Genomic DNA, 22,397 nt, shown 5'->3' with positions numbered 1-22,397 from the left:
TATGGGGCCATGTCACAACACCCCCCCACCCACAACCCAGCCACTCCAGGATTGCTATGGGCCTAGACTAGACTTGAATCTGGTATAACACGCTGCACTGGTTCCCATATTCCAGTCAGAGCTTCATCCCCTTGAGACAAGCCAAGACATCTAGTGTACGGCCACCCTATGATTCTAGTCTGGTGGGGTAAAAGCTCATAAAAACAAAACAGCCAACGGTCTAAACCCAAATTCTCATTTCCTATCACAAAAAAAACAAGGTGAAAAACAGACAATATGCCAACTTACTAATTCAACAATTCCATAACAATGTCCCCTAAGAAGAGAAACTGAGATGAAATCCAAGACACAGAACTCTGAGATTCTATGAAAAGACCAAACTCACCAAGTATGTGCAACTGCCAACCCAGATCCTCTTACTCCACAAAACTATACTAGAATTGAAGAAGACGTAGAACTTTTGAAATAACAGGTCCATCTCCTAGGGACTCTGACTCATAGTGAAGACCTGAGGCCAGACTACTACTTCCTGGCAGCCTTTTCTCCTACGCCATCTCCATTCCTGTGTGACTCCACAGAACCTCAAAACCTGTCTACACCAGGAATCTATAGCAGCCACACCAGGCTGGGACTCGGGTGGTCTCTCCAGACTTAACCTTACGTCTGTTGCAGCTACCTATCTGAGCCCTGCTCCCAAACCACCTCCATCTCCTAGGGATGCAGCCTCTTGAGGTAGACCTAATGCCCTTCTCAGCTTTTCCCTCTAGCCCTTCTCCATTTCATTCTAACTTCTTGCCAACCTGAAGACCAGCTCTCTTTCAATGAACCTCACAGCAAGCACACTTGGCTGAGACTCGGGGGACCCACAGCTTTCACAATTGGCTAGGAGATTCAAAGTGGGCAATAGCAACCAAAGAAAAGAAAGTCCACCACCCACAAGAATGACCCCAACTATGACTCCTAGCAATATTGGAGAGGGTGCCTGAACATCTCCTGTGACTTCCTAATTGCCATCAGAGATACTCTATCCAGTAATTGACGGAAGCAGAGGCAGAAACCCAAAGACAAGGACTTCCCTGAGCTCTGAGAGTCTTGCAGAAGAAAGAGAGGCAGGATGAGGGAAACCACAGAGACAGATGGAGCTTGCTGGAGCTCACAGACACTACATCAACAGTCAGGGAGCCTGCATGCATGTGGCAATCATGCAGCGTGGTTTCTTAGTAAAACTTCTAACAGTGAGAGCAGGACTTCTCCCTGTTGCTTAGCTGACTTTTGGCAACCTGTTCCCAATGCTGGATTGCCTGACCAGGCCTCAACTCAAGGGGAGGAGCTCGGTTCTTCCTCAACTTGATGTGCTGTACTTTGTGCAAACCCATGGGAGGCCTGTCTCTTTCTGAATGGAGATGGAAGAGGGAGGGGGGTAGATGGGAAAGGGGATGAGATCAGAGGAGAGGAGGGAAGGGAAACTGGCTAGTATGTAAAATAACTGAAAATTGTTATTTAAATAAAAAAAGAAAAAGTCTACCAAACAAAGACAAGAGCAGGTATCTACAAAAAACACTTCAAACATCATAATTCAATATTCCTAGATCCCAGTGCAAAAACACAAACATGAGCAACCAAGACAATATACCTCCTTAAGAAGCCAGCAACCCTATTGTACACAGAGAAAAGCAATTTAGCTGAAGCAAAAGACAAGGACTTCAAAAGAACAATTGTGAATATGTTCAAAGACCTTAAAGAAGATATGAATAAATAAATGGCTCAGTGAAAATCATGAAAACACAGACAACTGAATGGAATAATAAAATCAATTTAACACATGAAACAGTCCCTAAGGAAAACCCAAATGAAATAAAACTGGAAATGAGAAACTCAAGAAGTCAAAAAAAAAGAAATAGAACAACAACAATAACAAAAATACCTTCAGAGGTGAGCTTCACCAACTGAGTACAAGACATAGAAGAGAGAATATCAGACACTGAAGACAAGAAATAGATGCCTCAGTCAAAGAAAAAGCTAAATCTTTAAAAATACAGGAACATCAGTACTTATCCCTAGCATAGGTCTGGACTTTTGGAGCCCATCCCACATAGAGGGATACTCCCTGAGCCAAGACACACAGGGGTGGGCCTAGGCCCTATTGCAAAGGACACAATAGACTCTGATGACACCCTATGGAAGACCTCACCCTCCAGGGGAAGCAGAAAGGATATGTGATAGTTAGGGTTTTAGTTGGAGGGGGGTGGTAGGGGAGGAGGGGAGGGAGAGGAAACTGGGATTGACATGTAAAACAATCTTGTTTCTAATTCAAATAAAAAAATCTGCAAAAAAAAAAAAATACAGGAACAAAACATCCAGGGAGTCTGGGACTCTATGAAAAAAACCAAACACACAAACAATAGATATAAAGAAGAAGAAACCCAGGTCAAAGGCACAAATCATAAAAGAAAATTTCCCCAATCTAAAGAAAGAGATCCCTATAAGGTATGAGAGGGATACAGAATACCAAATACACAGGACCAGAAAAGAAATTCCCCACAATATATGATAATCAAAACACTAAATGAATGTACTGAATGAAAAAACAATACAAAAAGCTGTAAAGAAAAAACACCAAGTCACATATAAAGGCAGGCCCATTAGAATAGCAACCTTGAAAGCCAGAGGGCCTAGATGGATGTTCTACAAGCTCTAAAAGATCATAGACAAAAATCCAGACTATTACACCCAGCAAAACTATCCATCACAACTGATAGAGAAAGAAGTTTGAAAGGAGCATGGGGTTTCTTGGATATACTATGTGTGGCTAACTTTCCTCTGAAAAGTAAGATTCTCACACTGGGGAGGGGTGAGGATCGGTGGTGTGTCTACACAGGCCAGGACCTCCATTCCACAAGCTTAGAGCTGAAGGATCAGTTTATCACCCCTCTCACCCCTCTTGGTGGCCTAACCCATGAGGTTATGTGAATTATATCACTTTGCTTCCCGAAATCCAAATGAGTGAGCAAAGATAAAAAGAGTGGGACAGAAGGAATCCCAAAACAATGAAAAAAACATATCTTGGAAATCATTGATTTCAGATCCTGAAGAGCTAATGGGAGACTTCCAAGGAGATCCTCATTGAGGAGGTACCACAGAAGGAAGTTCAGAACATGTACCCTGAGGCCAGGACCTCTGACTCCTGTCCCACCTGTTCTGGAACTTAGTAGCTTCACACTGGCAGCAACAATGATATGATAAGACAAATAAGCCTCATAGAAGCATGTGAAAGGGAATGTTAGTGCCAGGACTGCTCCCAGCAAGAAGACCATTAATAGATTGGAGGCTAAGATGAAGAAACCTTCTGATGGGGCCTCATGATAAGAACTGATAGACAGACAGACAGACAGACAGACAGACAGACAGACAGCATCACAGGATCATAAGAGAAGCATCCCTGATGTAAGAGGCTTCACCCAAACTGTGAAGACTCCTCTTAAACAATATCATTATTTATTGGCTAACATGTTATGTTCATAAGCAATCTCTCAACAAAGAGGCTGCCTCCTTTGAGCCTGCCCATATGATAAGCAAGGCACATTCCAATGATGTCCCTTCTCTCTCTGACTTTTGAGCTCCTCAGGAAATGACTGTGCCTTCACCCATATGACGTCCCTTATGAAATTTGAGGTTATTCACCAAGTTCATCCTAGTCTCCTCCTCTCAATTCCCCTGCCTACTGTCTCCCTTTCTTCTCCAGAAGTTTCAGTGCCTCTAGCTATTGAGACACCTTTTCCTGAATATAGCATGGGTGTAAGGATCACTACTGTGTCCTAAGGACTTACAGCTGAAGAGGCTATGCAAAGTATAACAGCTTGCTTCTCAAAGTGTAAAAGTAAAAGAGTGAAAAAGCAAAAGAGAAAATACCAAAAATAAAAACAAAATACTTAAAAAAAATATATCCTGGAGTAACATAGAATAGCTGCAATCCCTGAGGAAGCAGAGACAGAGGTTTGTGGAGTTAAAGACAGCTAAGATTACCTAGAGAGAGTCTGTCTCCAAAACAATGCCCGCCATCAACACAGCAAGGGACAGGTGTGCTAGCGATGGTGTGGGTAAAGTAAAAAGCTCTAGCATATGACCCAAATGTGCCACTTCTGGGCTGATGCCAGGGGAGCACAACCCAAACACAGAGACTTGCACATCTGTGTCCATCACTGTTCTGTTCACAGTAGCAAGGAACTAGGACCCGCCTAGATGCTTATCCACTACTGAATGGATAATGAAAATGTGGTACATGTGTACAATAGAACTTTGTTCAGTCATTTTAAAAAAAGAAGTTTGCAAGAAAATGGATAAAAACTGGAACTATATTAAATGAGGTAACCGAAGCTCAGAAAATCAAACACCTTAGCTTCTAACTTTTACATTGTTTTTATTTATGTGGAGTGCGTGTGTGTAGAGACAAGGAAAGTAGAAAGGAGGCATGAAAGAGGGATAAAGGGTGCTTTAAGGGAGGAAGATGACGTGAAAGTGCACAAACAGGAATGGGGCCAGAGAAGGGGAACAGAGTGCAAGTCCGCAAAGTTAAAGAAAAGAGAAAATGCTGCAGGAAAACTTGTTACTTGCTGTGCTAATTAAGAACTAAAGGGAAAGACAGTAAATAGAGTAAGATATCACGGTAGGAAGGGGTGTGGCTGAAGGACAACAAAAAGGGCGATCACAGGGAAACCTTTCTCTACCTTGATTACTGTGTGTTCACATGTTCAACACATGTGGAAAATTGCTTAGAACTAAATACTCCACACAAACATATGCACACGCATGCAAGCACACACACGCGCACACACACACACACACACACACACACACACACACACACACACCACTTTGTGTTGTATTAACAAGATTTGTGGAGCCAGGCAGTGGTAGCGCACACCTTTAATCCCAGAATTCTGGAGGCAGAGGCAGGTGGATCTTTGAGTATGAGGCTAGCCTGGTCTAAGAGTGAGTTCCAGGATAGCCAGGGCTACCCAGAGAAACCCTGTTTCAAAAAAACTAATAATAATGATAATGATAATAACAATAATTGTGGATGTATCATCAACAATTTTCTTGTTGATATATAGTGCTACAGTTTCACAAAAATATCACTGGGCTATTCATAAATAACTTTTATTGCATTTAGGTGCATTTCCTCCTGTCCTAGTCTCTCTAGGACTTTTATCATGAAGGCATGTTGGATTTTCATCAAAGGCCATTTCTGAATCTATTGAGATGATCATGTGGTTTTTATCTTTGCATCCATTTATATGGTTTGCTACATTTGCAGACTTACATACATTGATCTATCTCTGCATCTCCAGATAAAGACCACGAAGTCATGGTGGATGATCTTTTGGATGAATGTCTGCATTTGCTCTGCAAGCATTGTACTGAGAATTTTTTAGCCTATGTTCATCAGTGCAGTTGGCCTCTTTCTCACTTCCTTTCTTTGTCTCTTCGTTTTTGTCGTTATTTATTCATTACCTGGTTTGGTGTTGGCCTAAAACTGGCTTGAAGAAGAAGGAGTTTGGTAGTGCTCCTCCTATTTCTATATGTTTTATGTCTTCCTTGATTCCTTTTTATCCACTCATCATTCAGTAATGAAAGAGCTTTTTTAATTTCCAGTCCAACACACCCAGTTTACACAATGCTGAGGGTAGAAGTCAGGGCTTTGGGTACCCTAGGCAAGCTCTGCTCCTCCACCCCACCAAGCTCATCCCCAACAACGCTTTCCTTTACTCTTAGTAAAAGCCAAATTAATTCTTTTTTTTTTTTTTTTTTTTTGGTTTTTCAAGACAGGGTTTCTCTGTGCATTGTTTTGGAGGCTGTCCTGGAACTCACTCTGTAGACCAAACTATCCTCGAATTCACAGAGATCCACCTGCCTCTGCCTCCCGAGTGCTGGGATTAAAGGCATGCGCCACCAACACCGGACTCTTTTTTATTATTTTTTAATTATATGTGTGTGTGTGTGTGTGTGTGTGTGTGTGTGTGTGTGTGTGTGTGTGTGTGTGTGTGTGCACAAGAGTGCAGGTGCCCAGAGAAGTCAGAGATATTGGATTCCCTAGAGTGGGAGTTACATGCAATTCTGAGCTCTTTGACCTGGGTACCAGAAGCAGAACTCTGGTCCTCTATGCTCAATACTCATTACTCACTCATAACCTCAGAGAAATGTCTTCAGACGCTGCTTTCCCTCATCAAAACTTCCAGTCAGGCCAGGCATCGAGGCTCACACTTGTAGACTCAGACACTCAGGAAGCTGAGAAAAGAGTATTACTGTAAATCCCAGGGTAGTTCCCTCTACAAAAGGAAACTCTCTGTCCAAAAAGTAAACATGAAGGAAGGGAGGGAGGGAGGGAGGGAGGGAGGGAGGGAGGGAGGGAGGAAGGAAGGAAGGAAGGAAGGAAGGAAGGAAGGAAGGAAGGAAGGAAGGAAGGAAGGAAGCCTGCTTTCAGGCAAGTGTGATGACGTATACCTATACACCTGGAAACAACAGGGCTTGCTGTGCTCCATTACCATGTTAAATGAGAACATGGTCTGCCACCTCATGTTAAGAAAAAAAATCAGACCTGACTCAGCTCCAAGCTGAGGAGACACAAGGGAAGTGGGAGCGGGAGCTAGAGCCTCCGACTCCAGACTCCCGCGCCATGCAGTCCGCGAAGACCTTCAAACAGCGCCGCAGCTTGCAGCTTCGAACAGAGTGGAAGATGTCCGGCTCATCCGGGAGCAGCACCCCACCAAGATCCCAGTGATAATAGAGCGATACAAGGGTAGAAGCAACTGCCTGTCCTGGACAACACCAAGTTCCTTGTACCCGATCATGTGAACATGAGTGATCTTACCAAGATTATTAGAAGGCGCTTACAGCTTAACGCCAATCAAGCTTTCTTCCTCCTGGTGAACGAGCACAGCATGGGGAGCGTGTCCACGCCCATCTCTGAAGTGTACGAGAGTGAGAAAGAGGAAGATGGATTTCTGTACATGGTGTATGCCTCCCAGGAGACATTCGGAACAGCACTAGCTGTGTAAGACTAGAACAATGCCTAATGTTTGTTAAGCCCTTATCAAGGAAAAAAGGGATGTTACCAGCAGACGCTGGTCAGCTTACCATTCACAGATCAGAACGTAGGCGCCCACCTAGGGTGTTAGGAACTGTTTGTCAGCAAGAAACTGAGCTTCATGCAAGCGCATTCAGCTTGGAAACTCATCTAAACTAGGCTTTCTTCTGTTCAAACTTTAGAAGTGTAAAAAAATAAAATACTTTGCATCCTAAGTTGCCAATAAAACAGACCAAGTTATTTTGACATTTTTCTCCTCAGTAGGCATTTAAAATGGAACAGCAGCATCAGGGGTACATTCTTTTCCTGGGATCTGCTGCCTTCTCTAAAAGGGCTTCCACTCAGTAGAGAAGTCTGCCTAAGCAGTCCCTCTGCCCAGGTTGTCTAGCAGAGGCCCCCAGAGAGCTCTAGCTTTGCCCAAAACAGGTTAGATGTGTAGGATATGGCTTAACATAGCCTGGTCCTGACCCCCAGCTGCAGCACCATGCTACCCTCAACAGTGCAGGGATGCTTGGTTGCTGCTGTCTAGATGCTACCAGATACTCACTGCTGCTCAGAGGCCAGTTCCAGCCTTGAACAAGGGTCGTTTGGCCCAGCATCTAAGTAGGCTGCAGAGCAAAGTGTTTTTCTCCTGGTTTGGATTCTGTCTGGCCCATACCTGCTTCATGGAAGGGAGTAAGCAGGTGTGCAGTGCTGGCATCAGGATGCAGCTGTCAAATGCAGACTCAACTCTGAAGTTCAAATGCACTCCATCTGCATTTAGCTTCCAGCTATAGATAATTTGTTAGTGTATAGCTGTCTTTGTAAGGGTAGTTCTATCAGACAGCTGTTGAGATTCTCCCACTCCATGTCAGTACATTAGATGTCAGCTGTGAAGACGACAGCAGCAGGAGACACAGATTCTTGACAGATATCCATGGCCAGTTCCAACTAAAGCAAACCACTGCTTCCTGCTACCTGCATGTGGTCTACTCAGACCATCTTTGGTGATTCACTCATGCTTGTGATTTGAGAATCTCAGAACTGCCTGCTGTCATGGAGGGAAGCCAACACAGCCACATGATATCCTAGCCCCTTACAGGCACCCCTCCCCCTCCCTGCATGCAACTGTCTACTTGCTTTCAATGTGATTTTATTTGCATCATTCTATCTGACTACCCTATCTTATGTAGGTTGTGTATGTCAGTATGTCCCTGGTTTTTATAACTACGGTGCGATCAATAAGGATTCCTGTAATACTGCTTTAAAAACACTGCTCAGAGGGGCGGCCTTCATTTATAAAACACCTGTACACTTCGATGCACTAAGTGAATAAAGGCACAATTGAACCAGAAAGAAAAAAAAGGCAATCAATAGTCCCACCCAATTGTAAAACTTAGGAACCACAGCAATGGCAGCCTGGCAAGATATTCACAGTGGTGCAATAACGGTACTCACATCTTGAAGGTAACCAGCAACTGTTTAATTGGGTTTAATTTCCGTAGAAGGAAATTTATGCTGGTGCTGTGAAGCTAGAAGAGAGCCTACTGTTTCCTTAAACAGATGTAAGTTCTACTGTATTCTGCACACTTAAGGCTTAGACCCATGAGTAGGTGTGGCTTTCAACCCTCATGGAAGCATTGTTGTGTAACAGATGGAGACTGTTATAGAGACCACAAGTGGGTAAATGCAGAGAATAAGTTACTATGGGGTGCCCAGCCACAAAGGATACATCTACAATGTAACCTTACACCTGAGACTCATGAAACATCACAGAAAAGAGGCTGATAGAGTGTAAGAGCCAGCCAGCCACAATGCCTGCTACAAAATAGTGTCTTTTAGTCATAACAGAGAATCCATGCCTAGGAACTGTCAGCAAATGATTACCTAAACAAGAACTACATAGTGATACCACCAGTGGACATGCAATTGTGGATGGAGCTGAGGATGAGACCTCAGCTATAAATGAAGAGGGGGAACTAGTTTTCTCTGTGGACCAGGGCCCTGATAAGTTATCCAGTCCCAAGTGGTCACCCCTAAACACATGTACATACCAGCAACACTAAGTGGACTCAGTAGTATGTGTATACACACACACACCAACAACAACAACAATAATAATAATAATAATTAAAGAAGAAGAGGCCATTCATTTGAGACAGAGTGGGGGAGTGTGAAAGGAGTTTGAGGGGGAAAGGGAGGCATGATAATGCTATGAATAGAATACTCCTGTATAAAATTTCTAAAAACAAACATTTTAAATTTAAAACATTGTCTCTGGACAAGATGAAGGTCAAGATGGCTCTGGTTAATATTTTTTTTTACAAATGCACAGGAATCTACAACTGTCCAAAAGAAAAGGGGAGTTAATAAAAATGACTGTGGTTGCTACATCTTACTATGTTTACAGACTAGGTGGTCTTCCCCTAGAAGTGTGAGGATGCTTTTATTTGGGGTTTGAACTTCTGTATGAACATCTTCCAGGATACCACCAAGTAGGCTTGTATTATTCCAAACATACACACTCAAGTGGCACTAGACTATCACAGGGATCCACACATAAGCCAGGTGTGAACATTCTTTGTCTATCAGCTTCCCATCCAAATACCAAGTGAGGATTTTACCTCTTCCTTGGGGTTGGAGGAACCAGATGCAACAACTTCAATTAGGAAGAGACAGCTGATTGAAACCTTGGCTACTTTTCTAAAGTCAATGTTTTTAGTATAGCCAGAATTTCTTTGATCCACCAACTCCCAGATAATGACACAAAGACTTTTGATTAATTATGAAAGCTTGGCCTTAGCTCAAGTTTGTTTCCATCTAGCTCTTAAAACTTAAATAACCTGTTTATATTCATCTACGTTCTGTCATGTGGCTTGTTACCTCTTCTCCACACTGTACATCCAACTCTTTCATATCTCGCTGATGGACTCTCTGCGTCTAATTCCAGAGTTCCTGTCTCTTACCTGAAATCCCACCTATCCTCTCCTGCTTAGCTACTGGCTGTTCAGCTCTTTGTTAAACCAATCAGAAGGTGCCTTGGCAGAGACACATCTTCTTAGTGTGCAAAAAGATTATCCCACAACATTTTATATTTATTTCATACTTTGCAGCAAGACTGTGTCTTCCCAAGGTGTCTATACGTTGGGAAGTTGATACCTCCTTCACTCCAAGCCCAATGAACATGATACCATCAGTGTAACATGATTGGCTCCCTGCAATGGATGTTACTGCCCCTAATGATGCATGTCAATGATTTCCCCAAATTGATAGCTACAAAAAATGCATCAGCTGCAGCAACAATAAAACTTACACCAAGAGCAACTACATCTGGAGTTGCTATCTGGTAAAATTTCAATAATTCACTGCAGGGCTCCAGGATCGCTTTTTCTGCAACGTTCAATAAAGTGTCAGTTGCACTGACTCCTGAATAACTCCATGAATAGCATGCCCTGGTTTGCCTTTTGGTAAGTAGAGGCAGTTGTGGTGCTTTCCACTAGTTTCTATCATAAGGTCATTTCCTGAATCAGGCAACTACTATGGGGATGATGCCAATAGGTGACTGTGTCTCTCCTACCTCTGTATTCAAGAACTGGAGAAAGAGAAAGAATTCATTTAGGACACAGTGTATAGACCATCTCCAAAGCCCATCCTCAAACTGGGACTTCACAGAAATTCTTTACAAAGTGTTATCAGGTCAGATGCAGTGTACAATAATCAAAAACTGGATTCCTATTTTTCTATAATCCATATCACTCTGCTTAGACGGCCCCTTGTAGCTCTGAGGAAGCAAAGGAAGGAAATACAAACAAAGTTGGGGCCAGGACTTTCCTCAAGGGCATGCAGCCTCTATCTTGCAAAGAGCTCTGATGGTCAGGCCCAAGCCTGGGAACTAGTTGAGGCTCCATATGGTAATCAATGCCTCTTTCTACCAGATCTAGACTTTTTCTTCAAAGTTCCAAGACTCCAGAATGTCAATGCCAACTGTATAGTTGATTGAGATACCTAATCTTTGAGTCTTTGAGATGCTACATTAATCTAGCTGCATGATTTTTTCTTAGAAAATTCCTCACAATAAATTATTTTTATCCTAAAAAAAGAAAAATTCCTCATCCTTATTTAGACCAAAAATACTGTCCAAAGCCCATCATGTTCTTTACCTATGTTCTTGAGTACTTAGATACAATGAACTAACCACTTTACTCTCCTATGATCTGTGATTGCAAATGCTTGTTCACCCGAAGCCTTGCCTTGCATTGCAGATACCCATGGGTGACATTGGTTAAGTGTCAGGATTATGCATACCATGAATAATCATTTCACTACTACAGGTACTACATTTTATCACTTACAACAGGATCTGTGAGACCTTTAAATTACATCTAGATTGATGAACAGAAGAGGTCCCTGTTCTTACTTCCAGGGAGGATCTCTAATCTATAGGGTCCAATCTGAACTGAAAGTCTACATGAGCCGTGCTCCCTGGTGAGCTTATAGACAGATGAACTGACCCCCTGGGATCCTCTGGTTGCTTCCTCTTGCTTTTTTTTTCCAACAAAGCAAAGCAAGCTGTCGCAAAGAAAAGTTATTGGAAGGGAGTCAAGCAGCAACTGATTTAAGACCAATTTCTGGTATTTAATGACTATGACATTTTGTCAACACTAGATTGCCTCATATGTAACATGGAAACAGTAATGCTCAGGGTTGGTGGGGTCTAAAGAAAGCACAGACCAGAAATGTACCAATATGTCAACTATTCCAAGATGCACAGCATTTCAAATTGTAATCAATTAAGCAAGAATAAAATTTGTAAACAATGGCATGTCCCTGTTTGACTGAGAGCAGTGCTACATGAAATGATGAAAGCACCAGGTAAGGTCTCAAATACTGATCTGCAAGGAAGGCATGTTGTTATCAGGCAAGTATGGCTCTCAAAGTATGAACAGGATGATTTTTGGTATACCAGATATTTATGATTTATAACAGTAGCAAGGTTGCAGTTACGAAGTAGCAAAGAAAATTATTTTATGGTTGGGGGTTACCACAACATGAGGAAATGTATTAAAGGGTCGCAGCTTTAGGAAGGTTGAGGACCACTGGCATTAGGTCTCTGTCCTGCCTGATATACTTACTGAGTATTCAATACACTCTCCCCATTCTTTCTTCTCTCTCAGCCACACTCTATCATCTGCTACTTACTTGAATAAATCTGAGATGCCCTCCCACTTGTCAACACACATGATGGCCATAAGGCTTAATCAGCCCATCACCAATTTTTGTAAATAAAATGTCGGTACTCACACCCTTGTGTTTCACACACTACGGAGGCCTGTGTTTGTGCTAAAACGACAGAGGTGAGTCCTGACACATACGCTTGCAGGGACCTCAAAGCTGACAATAATACCTGACTGTATACAAGGACAGGTACATAATCCCTGACCTAGGTCCCCCATCCTCTGTGTCACTGTCCTGCCTTGGAGGAGCAGCTTTGGAGGGTGGAGTGGACACCCCATCATGGGATCCAGGACTCTCAGGATCTGGTCACAGATTCAGCACCATCAGAGAACAGAGTCATGAGAATTTCTAAGAAGGAAGATAAAGCTTGACCAGGCCAGCTCTGTGGTTTCCAGCCCTCCCTTCCTCCAACTTTGGAACTATAAAAGCAGGGACCAGGCAGGAGGAGCACAGCAGAGGCTAACCACAAGCTGTACCAGTGGGAAAATGCTGGCCCTGCTCTTCCTGTTGGCCCTTCTCTTGCCTCCTGAAGCTGGAGCTGGTGAGTTTGGTCTCTATCTCCCTATCCTCTGACTTTTTCAGCAACTGCCCCAAATCTGTTCACTTGGGTAATAGAGACCCTAAAATGAGGCAGGGTCCTTTACATGTTAGTTCAGGGGAAATCTCTTAGGTCAAGTAAGAATGAAAAATGAACTCCCCCTCACACTGTTCCATCAGAATGCTCCCTTCTGATAGGCAGCTCTTCTCTGGCTTTCCATTAGCGTTGGGGAAGACAGCATGAGGGGGTGAATTGGTGTCTCAATGAACTGGCAATTCAGAAACCTGAATGAGCACTGCATTCGGAAATGTAGGGTTATATGGTGGACAGGGAGGTCTGGAGAGAAGAGATCATTGGGTGGAAAGATGAAATTATGCTCAGAGGGGCCTGAGCCTATGAGGGTTGGGGTAGGCTGGGGAGCAGTCACTCATCTTCGGCCCCCATCCCTCTGCCATCACTGTGTCGGGGTGTCCTGCAAGTCTGTGACTCGAGACTCGGGGTTCTTTGTTCCAGAGGAGATTATTGGTGGTGTGGAGTCAAAGCCACACTCCCGCCCTTACATGGCTTATCTGGAGATCATCACTGAGAGAGGCTTTACTGCCAGCTGTGGGGGATTCCTCATAACCCCAGAATTTGTGATGACGGCTGCACACTGCAAAGGAAAGTAAGAGGCTTCTTTCTCTTCGTGTGAAGAAGTGCACGAACCAGAATCACAAAGCAGCAGAGGCCTGAGGAATAGTCCCAGCTCTGCTCATCTCCAGAGGGGCTCCTACATATACCCAGAGGACAAAGGGACACAAAGTCACTCATTGAACCATTTTATTTATATGTCCATTTTCAGAGGGCAGAGCTTTAAGCAGGGCTCCAGGAGGGACAAACTATTGCTTTCCTCTTGTCCTGATGTCCCCAGAACTCTCAGTCTCAGGCTGGGGTGTAACTCAATGACAGAGTGCCTGTCCACCACATGTAAAGTTCAGTCCCAATACTGGGGGGTGGCTAGATCTCAGTCCTGTCTTTCCTTGAGCTCCTTCCTTCTGGGAAGGCTGGGAGCCCTGTCTCAAGTACAATCAGAGTCTCTCAAGTGGCTCTACTCTGGGATAAGGAAGACCCTAGTGTCCCTCTGCTCAAAATGCATCCTCCTCATGAGACCAGCACTTTCTATTGCCTCTCTTCTCTTTCAACAGAGAAATTACTGTCACTCTTGGAGCTCATGATGTGAGCAAGACAGAATCCACACAGCAGAAGATAAAAGTCAAAAAACAAATCGCTCACCCAAATTACAGCTTCTATTCCAACCTGAATGACATCATGTTGCTGAAGGTGCCATTATTTTTCTTGCCCTTTTTAACTCTCCCCTCCTTAACTCTCCTGGCTCAGGCCTTGGAATTTTCTCTTGTCCAACCCATTTCCTCAGAACCCACCCCTGAATTCCATATCCTTACCACCCCAGTGGGAAAAGACCCATGTCCAAGACAGCATCCTTCTCTGGGTTACCACGTCCTCTCTCCTTCCCCCTGCAGCTTCAAAGGAAAGCTATGATGACTCCTGCTGTGGACACAGTTCCCCTGCCTAGTCCGTCCGACTTTATTAAACCTGGAAAAATGTGCCGGGCAGCTGGCTGGGGAAGAACTGGAGTGACAGAGCCAGCATCAGATAAACTGAGGGAGGTGAAGCTGAGAATCATGGATAAAGAGGCCTGTAAATACTATCCGAACTACAAGTATGACTTCCAGGTCTGTGTGGGCAGCCCCAGGAAGATAAGATCAGCATACAAGGTGAGTACACACCTACTTTTCCTCCCCACCTCTGGAGACAGGGTCAGTGGAGGGAATGGGACAAACAACTCTCCACTGTCTGTCGTGACTGATGCCTGTGTTCTTAGGCTGCCAGCACTCTGGGAACTGAAATTCTCCCTCTAGGTCTCATTCCCATGTCCAAACCCTGCCTGCAACCTTCCCATAGGGCTCCAAAGAGAGAAGAGGGGAGTGAAGGGAGACCATCTAAGCACTAGGACAAGACCAGAGAAAAAATTAAATCCCCAATTTATGGCTCATAAGGAAAGGGAACTCCTTTTACTCTGGGATTAGCTATGGTGAGGGGTCTGTGGTTGGGGAAAGGAGACTTTGTTAGTGGTCTGTTTTTTCTAACCCACAGGGAGACTCCGGGGGACCTCTACTGTGTGCTGGGGTGGCCCATGGTATTGTATCTTATGGACGTGGTGACGCAAAGCCCCCTGCAGTCTTCACCCGAATCTCCCCATATGTGCCCTGGATTAATACAGTCATAAGGGCAAATAGCTGAAGAGCCTTGCCAGCCTGAGTCAGGGCCTCCAAGCCAGAGCTCTTCTGTACCCCTTGGGCTTAAAAGACCAATCCCCAGCCTGTCCCAGCCTGCCCCCAGCCTGTTCCCATCTTGTCCCAGCCTGTCCACAGCCTGCCCCCAGCCTGCCTCCAGCCTGTCTTCAGCCTGCCCCTGAGAGAATCTCGAAGACACACAATGCCCTGGTGCTCAATTATTCCCTGTAATGCACCTCAATAAAGATGTGACCTCCAGCTGCTGGGAGACTCCTTGCTCTAAACTGACTCGGTCCCTCACCCGCATCGAGGCCCTCTCCAAGCAGAATGGAGGAGAATTGTTTAGGGCTACTCTCTGGCCAAGCTAACAATTTTGACTCCTGATTTCCTGGCACAGGTTTTGGCATTGTGTATTGTTGAGTATGATCTAACATACATGGGTGTGTACTGTAAGGTTTCACACCCAGAGTAATTGCACTGCTCTGCTGTTTTCCTGCACCGTCCTTTCTTCTCCTCTCTCCTTATCCTCATCTCTCCTTCCCACAAACCCCATGCCTTAGCCACTGCATCTTTTCCACACATCACAGCAAAGTCCCAAGTCTAGGTCAGAGATGGTTGTCGGTAGCTTGTGTCCCCAACACCTGTCCCACCATCACCATCCTCTCAATATTGCACCTGCAGCTAGAGGAAAGCCTGCCCTCAAAAGTCCCTGGAAGGTGTCTGAGGCTGCAGCAGCCACAACAGAGGAGTATCATCCCTTTCTGGAACTAAACACAGGGCAGAACTGGCCGTTGGTGGGAAGAGGTCATCAAGAACTAAGCATGGAGCTGGCTCTAGAACAGCTTCTAAACCACCCAAATTCGACTGTCATCTTCCTCAGAGATGGCATAGTGACTTCTAGCCTTCAGAAGAAGAATGCCTGAGTTAGGTCAACTCTAAGCGACCTGCTCTCCTCTTAGAAGCCAAAGCCCCCATTGTCCTTAGTCAAGAAAAACAGTGCATTAGCTGCAGGGTACTGTGGAGTCTGAAATTGAAGGGACCTCACACGAGGTCTACTATGCCCCAAGGGGACCTAATATAACATGCTTGACCCTTGACTGCTGTACCCTGAGAAATTGCTGCCACTACTGAGTGCATGGTCAGAAATGCACTGACCATGCACTCAGCACCTCCACCATCCTCACTGCCTGCCATCCCCACCATCCTCACTGCCTGCCATCCCCACCATCCTCACTGCCTGCCAGCCCACACATCTGGGTTTTCAGCTACACCACTGAGTAGTACAGATGTGAAGACAGCTCTCGTTGCGTGAATGCTGGGCACCTGGGCTCACACCTGGGGCCATGTGTGGCTTCAAGGGCCAAGCCACTGTTGGGTCCATCAGACCTTCACTGCCATCCAGGGCCATGGTGTCATCCAGACCCCGGGCTGCTGCCAGGGGGACGTCCGCAGATCCTGTTACCTCTGAAAGCAGTGAGGATAGGGCTGTAGAGAGCTGGCCCTCACCAACTGCACCACTCTGGAGAGCCGGCCCTCCACCTCCCCAAGCAGCACAGTAGAGCTGTCCCTACTGGTGGGGGTATAGGTGAGCTGGCCCTGAGTCTTTGAAAGTGGGAAAGCTACGTCCCCTGCCACCTGTCATACTGTATCATTGGTGACAGAGAGATAACTCCCCCTTGTTCCTCGTCTCTTGCCCCTTGCTACCTATGGCAGGTCAGAAAGCTAGTCCTGGGGTCACGAGAGTGGGAGAGCTGACCCTGCCCCTCACCAGCTGCACACTCAGGAGACTGGGCCCTCTACTTAGCCCAGGCCGCTTAGCAGAGCTGACCCCATTGACTAAGGTGCAGGTGATCTGGAACAGAGAATACAAGTGGGAGATCTTGCCTCACCCTTCACCTGCCATCTGGTGGAGGGAGCAAGGGAGAGGAGACCTCCCCTTCCCCCACCCCTTGCTGCCTGTAGTGGGTAGGAAAGTGGGCCCTGAGGTCATGAGAGTGAGAGAATGGACACTGTCCCCTACAGGCAGCAGCACTAGGGAGAGCAGGCCCTGCATGTTGCCTGGACAGCAGGATAGACCTGACCCTGTTGGTGGGGGCACGGGTGAGCAGGCCAGGGGCCATGAGAGCTGGAGGACTGACCCCACTCCTCCTCATCTGCCATGTGGTAGCATGGGTGAGGGAAGTGTGCCCTCCCCCTGTCATCCCTGTCACCTACAGCAAGTGAGAGAGCTGGCCCCAAGGCCAGGAAAATGGGAGAACTGGCCCTGCCCCCATCAGCTGGAGCACGAGAAACAGTGGGCACAGCTCCTCTCCTGAGCAGCACACTAGAGCTGACCCTGTTGGTGGGGGCTCAGGAGAGCCAGGCCTGTAGATGTGAAAGCAGGAGAGCTGTCTCCACCCCCCTCCCTGGTATGCCACAAATTGGCAAGGGTAAGGGAAATAGGCCCTTTCCCCCACCCCCTGCCACCTGTGACAGGCAGGAGAGTTGACCTTGGGGGCATGAGAACAGAAGAGCTGGCTCTGCCCCTCACCAAGTGCAGCAACCCAGAGATTGGGCCCTGCACCTCACCTGGGCAAAGCAGTAGAGCTGGCCCTGACAGTCAGCTGGTGGTGCAGGTGAGCTGGACCGGAGGGTGGGAGAGCAGGAGGAGAGCTGGCCCTGCTCCCTGATGTCTGCTACTTTGGGTGAGCTGGCCCGGGCAGTGCTGGAGAGCTCACCTAGGTGGTGACAATGAAGGAAAGATGGCAGCTGGCCAACCCAGCTACCACCCAGGCCCAGAACCAGACTATGAGTTATCCCATCCCAACTCTGAACTGCTGGAACAAGTGAAGGGGCCAGACCTGCAGACCCGAAGACACAAGACAACAACAGGATATCCAAGAGGAGCCCCAGTGAGAGCCCAGTATCGACAGCGTAGCAGAAGCCAGAGGCCTTGAACCAGCCCAAAGACTCATTGCAATGAGCACTTGCAAATAAAGATGCATTGACTGAAAGGTGTCCTGTGTGACTCACTGGGCCACACTGCGGCCTCCATGAAGAATTTTTTCATTTGTTTTTGGTTGTTTGTTTGTGGGAGGGTTGCTGGGGGGACTTCTTTGACCTTTTATATCTTGTTTTTGGGGGGAGGTTGCAAGGGGCTGGGGAGATGAGGGGAATTGGATGCATGATGTGAAATCCACTAAGTATAAATAAAAAGTTTAAAAAGATAGCTATCAAAGTACAAGACTGACTATAAACTCTAACTCTATGGGGGAAAAAAACCCACATGTGAGGACTAAACAGCCTGAAAAGATCTTTTAAAAATTAAAGAATCTGTGTTGAATTACAGCTGCAAGGGTGACTTTTGTTGTTTGTTTTCTAACTCTTGTTTATAGCTGTGTAATTAAATGGTAGGGTCTTTTTTCATTTTGATTTAGATTGGTTTGGGCATAATCTCACTATGTAGCTCAGACTGACCTCCAACTCACAATCCTTCTGCCTCAGCCTCCCTAGTGCTGGGACTACAAGCAGGCTCTACAACCCGTGGCTTACACAGAAGTTCCAAAGGGTGAGATACAAATCGAAAACAGTAGCTGTGTGTTTTCTTAGATATGAATATTCGCTAACCTGCCTCTGAGGCCACACTACCTCTTTATCCCCATAGCATAAAAACAACATGTACTTGGGACAACTCTTCCTCCCTGGAGCTGGGCAACTGGATGTGGGAGAGAGGGATTACCCCACCCTGAAGCCTGGCCCACAGTAATAGTGGGCAGATGGAAACTCCTGAGAGCTGGGCTAAGGCCATATTCTAGAAGCTGAATTGCTTCCAGAAAGGTCACACTACCGAAAAAACACCATCACATGAACTCCTGGTGTCAAAGGAACAGTTGGTGGCCCAAAAGCTCCAAAATCAAGAGCCCAATTACCACCACATCATTCATTCTTAAGTATGGTGGATGGAGACAATAGTGGCCTGACTGGTGGACCTGGGAGTGAGAGAACAGCCAGGATCTCATGAGGTCAGCCAGGGAAACATGTAGATAAGGTTTTGCCCATGGTGGGTGTTATAGCAGGACTGAGTAACTCAATTTAATGAATCCTCTCCATGCACTGTTGGCAGCAGACAGCCACTGAGGATGTCAAAGCAAGCTTAGCCAACAGCAGCTGAAGTGAGCATCCAAGAGAATGTCAGCAGCTTCTCACCAAGCCTTGCAAACGTGGAAACAAAATACAAGAGCGAGCAAAAAAAGAAGAAGAAAAGAAAAAAAGAAGAAATCTTCAGGCCAAAGAAATTACAAATACCGGGATTTGCCGGTAACCAAAGAAGATTTACCTTCAGAAAACAAAAAGCTTACACTGAGGAGAAACCAGTCGCTGGTGACATGGGACAAGAAGGAAAAGGCCAGGATTAATTAATGTCCAGCAGCCAGTGTCACCACCTGCCCCATCTGTTCTCGTACTATCCAAAGAAATGTTTTATCAATTATTTTCTAAATGAAAAACGTTAGTATCTCTGGAAATATTTTTTAAGAAGGAAGGATGTTGTGGCATATTTGTTTACACTGTGAAGATGTGTCTTTGCCAAGGCACCTTCTGATTGGTTTAATAAAGAGCTGAATGGCCAATAGCTAGGCAGGAAGAGGTTAGGCAGGACTTCTGGGCAGAAGAAAGGCAGAGTTGCCAGCCATATAAGGAGAGGAAAGAGGAGGTGCAGGAAGGCAGGAACGCCATGTGGCAGAACATGCATTAATATAAATGGTTAATTTAAGTTATAAGAGCTTGTGGGGCAAGCCTAAGGCTGAGCTTTCATAATTAACAAGAAGTCTTTGTATCATTATTTGGGAGCTGGCTGGAGGGACAGAGAAAGACTTACTACAGAAGTGATACAACTTTGTCATTTTTAAGCATAAATGATTTTTGAGTTTTGCTTCATTCTGTTCTGTGTTATGCAAGGTCTTGCTATTAAGCCCAGGCTAGCCAGAGACAAGTGCCATAATCTTGCCTCATCCTTACAGTTACTGTCCATGTCACCTTACAGTCTACCACTATGCCCTGCTTTTTGCCCCATAATTCAAAGCTACTAAGTGTTAGCTTGGAGTCACCTTTGTGCACTGAATATATCTTGAACATCTTAATTACATCTCATGTCACATTGCAAAATCATTTCCTAAACTGGGCATAGTAATACACACACATAACCCTAGCATTTTGAGAGGCAGAGGCAGGAGGATCAGGATTCAAGGCCATTGTCTCAGCTACATACAGAGTTCAAGGCCACATGAAAGCCTGTCTCAAGATGAAAAATGATAAAGAGTAGAAGTGAAGAGAAGGAGGGAGGGACAAAAAGAGGGAGGGAGAGAGGAGGGGAGAAAGAAGGGAGGGAGGGAGAGAAGGAGGGAGGGAGGGAGGGAGGGAGAGAAGGAGGGAGGGAGGGAGGGAGGGAACCACTCCTGGGTGGTGGCTGTCCCTGCCAGAACTGCATACACTCTATAACATATTCTGTTATGATAGTTCAGCTTTCCCAACAGCTTTATTTTTTTGTAGATAATGAAATTCTGAGTGTATACTATATACAATATTGCATTGTGAATTGATCAAACCTCTTGAGCAGTTTACTGTGACTTGTCTTTAAACACTGGGTTCCCAGCTAGAGGCACTGTCTTTGGAAGGTGTAGAGCCCTTATAGGTGCAGCCTGGTGGGAGGAAGTTGGTTGCTGTAGGCTGGTCTTTAAGTTTTACATTACAGTCCCACTTCCTGTCTGCTCTCTGCCTCCTGAGTGCTAATGAAGTGAGACCCACCCCTACACAACCCTGCTGCCATTTCTTTCCATCATTCATAGCACCCCCATACCACAGCAATGAGAAGAGGACCTAACAGACTTCCGTGAGACAATGAAAATAGGTCTCATCTGTTACTCCCTTAAGTAAAGACAAGATCTCCTAGGGACCCCATTCCTTTCTAACTAGTCACACTCCCAACTTCACGATCTTCAAACCATAATTCAACTAAAGCTCACTAGTATGTAAAGCAGACGAGGCAGGCAAAAGAGAAAGCAGAATTCTGATAGACTATACTCATGACAGACAAAGAAAGGCAGGTGAATGGTGGGTCAGGATTTATGAGGTTGATGCCCCTCTGGGGACTGAACCTTATCTATCTCTACCCTTCACCCTCAGCCAAGCAGATGAACACAACTCAATGCTGGTGGATCGGAGCCATGATGCTTGCAGCCATCACCTAGTCCTACCTGACCTACCCTCCGTTTCATCAACATGTCCCGCGCTATGTTCTCGCCGGCAAGAATCACACAGGACACTCGGATCCTTCTGCAGGAAAGCTTTAATGCGTCTTGAGAGAGGAGAGCATAAGCTTACCAGAGCGGAGACCCCGAGCCAAGAATCCCGTCCCCTAATAAAGGCTGGCAGCGGCCGCCTGGGACGTGTCACCCTATGAATGGCTTCAGCTCCTCAGGCCATATGAGCCACGGGATAGGCAGAGATCAAAGAAATGGAAAATTACCCAGCGCCTGCGAAATAATTTACATTCAGTGCCTGCAGGCACCATCATTGTAATGGAGAATGCAGGGACGGCTCCCTACAGATCCCCCTTTTTTATTAATTAATGATAAGGCTTTATATTTTTACAAGCAAATAGGTCACCCATATGTTGAGGGATAGAGGCAGAGGTTGTACCTTCCCAATCAAACATTAAGACTGTGTACAAGAGTCGCCATCAGGCTGTTAGCTTGACCCGAAGCGCTCTCGACCTGTCCTCTGCCGTTTTTCTGGGAAAGGGAGACTAGGGCAGGCAACCCTTATGCAGGACAACATGCCTCCCAGAGAAGCCTGCATACTGGGCAACTCTCTGTGCGATGCCTTGCTCAACATCCCTCATGGGCTGCTCAAACCAGATACTCTACCCTGTGAAATGAGCCTAGGCTCCGGGTGTGCAAGAGCTGTCTGGCCGGCGGCCTATTGCTTAAGCATAGTTAGCCAAATATCAGTGGAAGCCCCTTATTTCGAAGCTATAAGCGCTTGGGCGATAACCATCTTGTCTCTCTTAGTTTGAGCCTTGAGCTTACAGACCAGCCAGAGAAGTAACACCAATCCGCAGCAAACGGCTGCACCAAACAATCCCACCCCCACCCCTTAAGCGATGACAATCTCTCCGTCAAGGACAGGAGTTAATCTGGATAATAATAGCGGCTCTCAGCTCCCGGGGAGAGGGTGGAGTTCCGACTTTTGAAGGTCCGAAGGGGCTCTTCGGGTGAGTCTTTCCGGGATC

At 45.8% G+C, this 22,397-nt stretch overlaps 1 protein-coding gene and 1 pseudogene across 1 annotated transcript; both read left to right on the top strand.

The window, feature by feature from the left end:
- The first annotated feature begins 6,673 nt into the window (after positions 1-6,673).
- Positions 6,674-7,426, top strand: LOC100755757 (annotated as a pseudogene).
- Positions 7,427-12,784: 5,358 nt separating this feature from the next.
- LOC100756053 (mast cell protease 1-like) lies at positions 12,785-15,137 on the top strand. The gene is made up of 5 exons (XM_027390058.2): positions 12,785-12,839; positions 13,350-13,500; positions 14,021-14,156; positions 14,357-14,611; positions 14,991-15,137. The coding sequence occupies exons 1-5, from the start codon at positions 12,785-12,787 to the stop codon at positions 15,135-15,137; spliced, it is 744 nt and encodes a 247-aa protein (XP_027245859.1).
- The last annotated feature ends 7,260 nt before the right edge of the window (positions 15,138-22,397 follow it).

Source organism: Cricetulus griseus (genome assembly GCF_003668045.3).
Source record: "Cricetulus griseus strain 17A/GY chromosome 1 unlocalized genomic scaffold, alternate assembly CriGri-PICRH-1.0 chr1_1, whole genome shotgun sequence".
Lineage (NCBI taxonomy): Eukaryota > Metazoa > Chordata > Mammalia > Rodentia > Cricetidae > Cricetulus > Cricetulus griseus.
The sequence above is the reverse complement of the archived record's forward strand: the minus strand, read 5'-3'. Positions and strand labels throughout refer to the sequence as shown.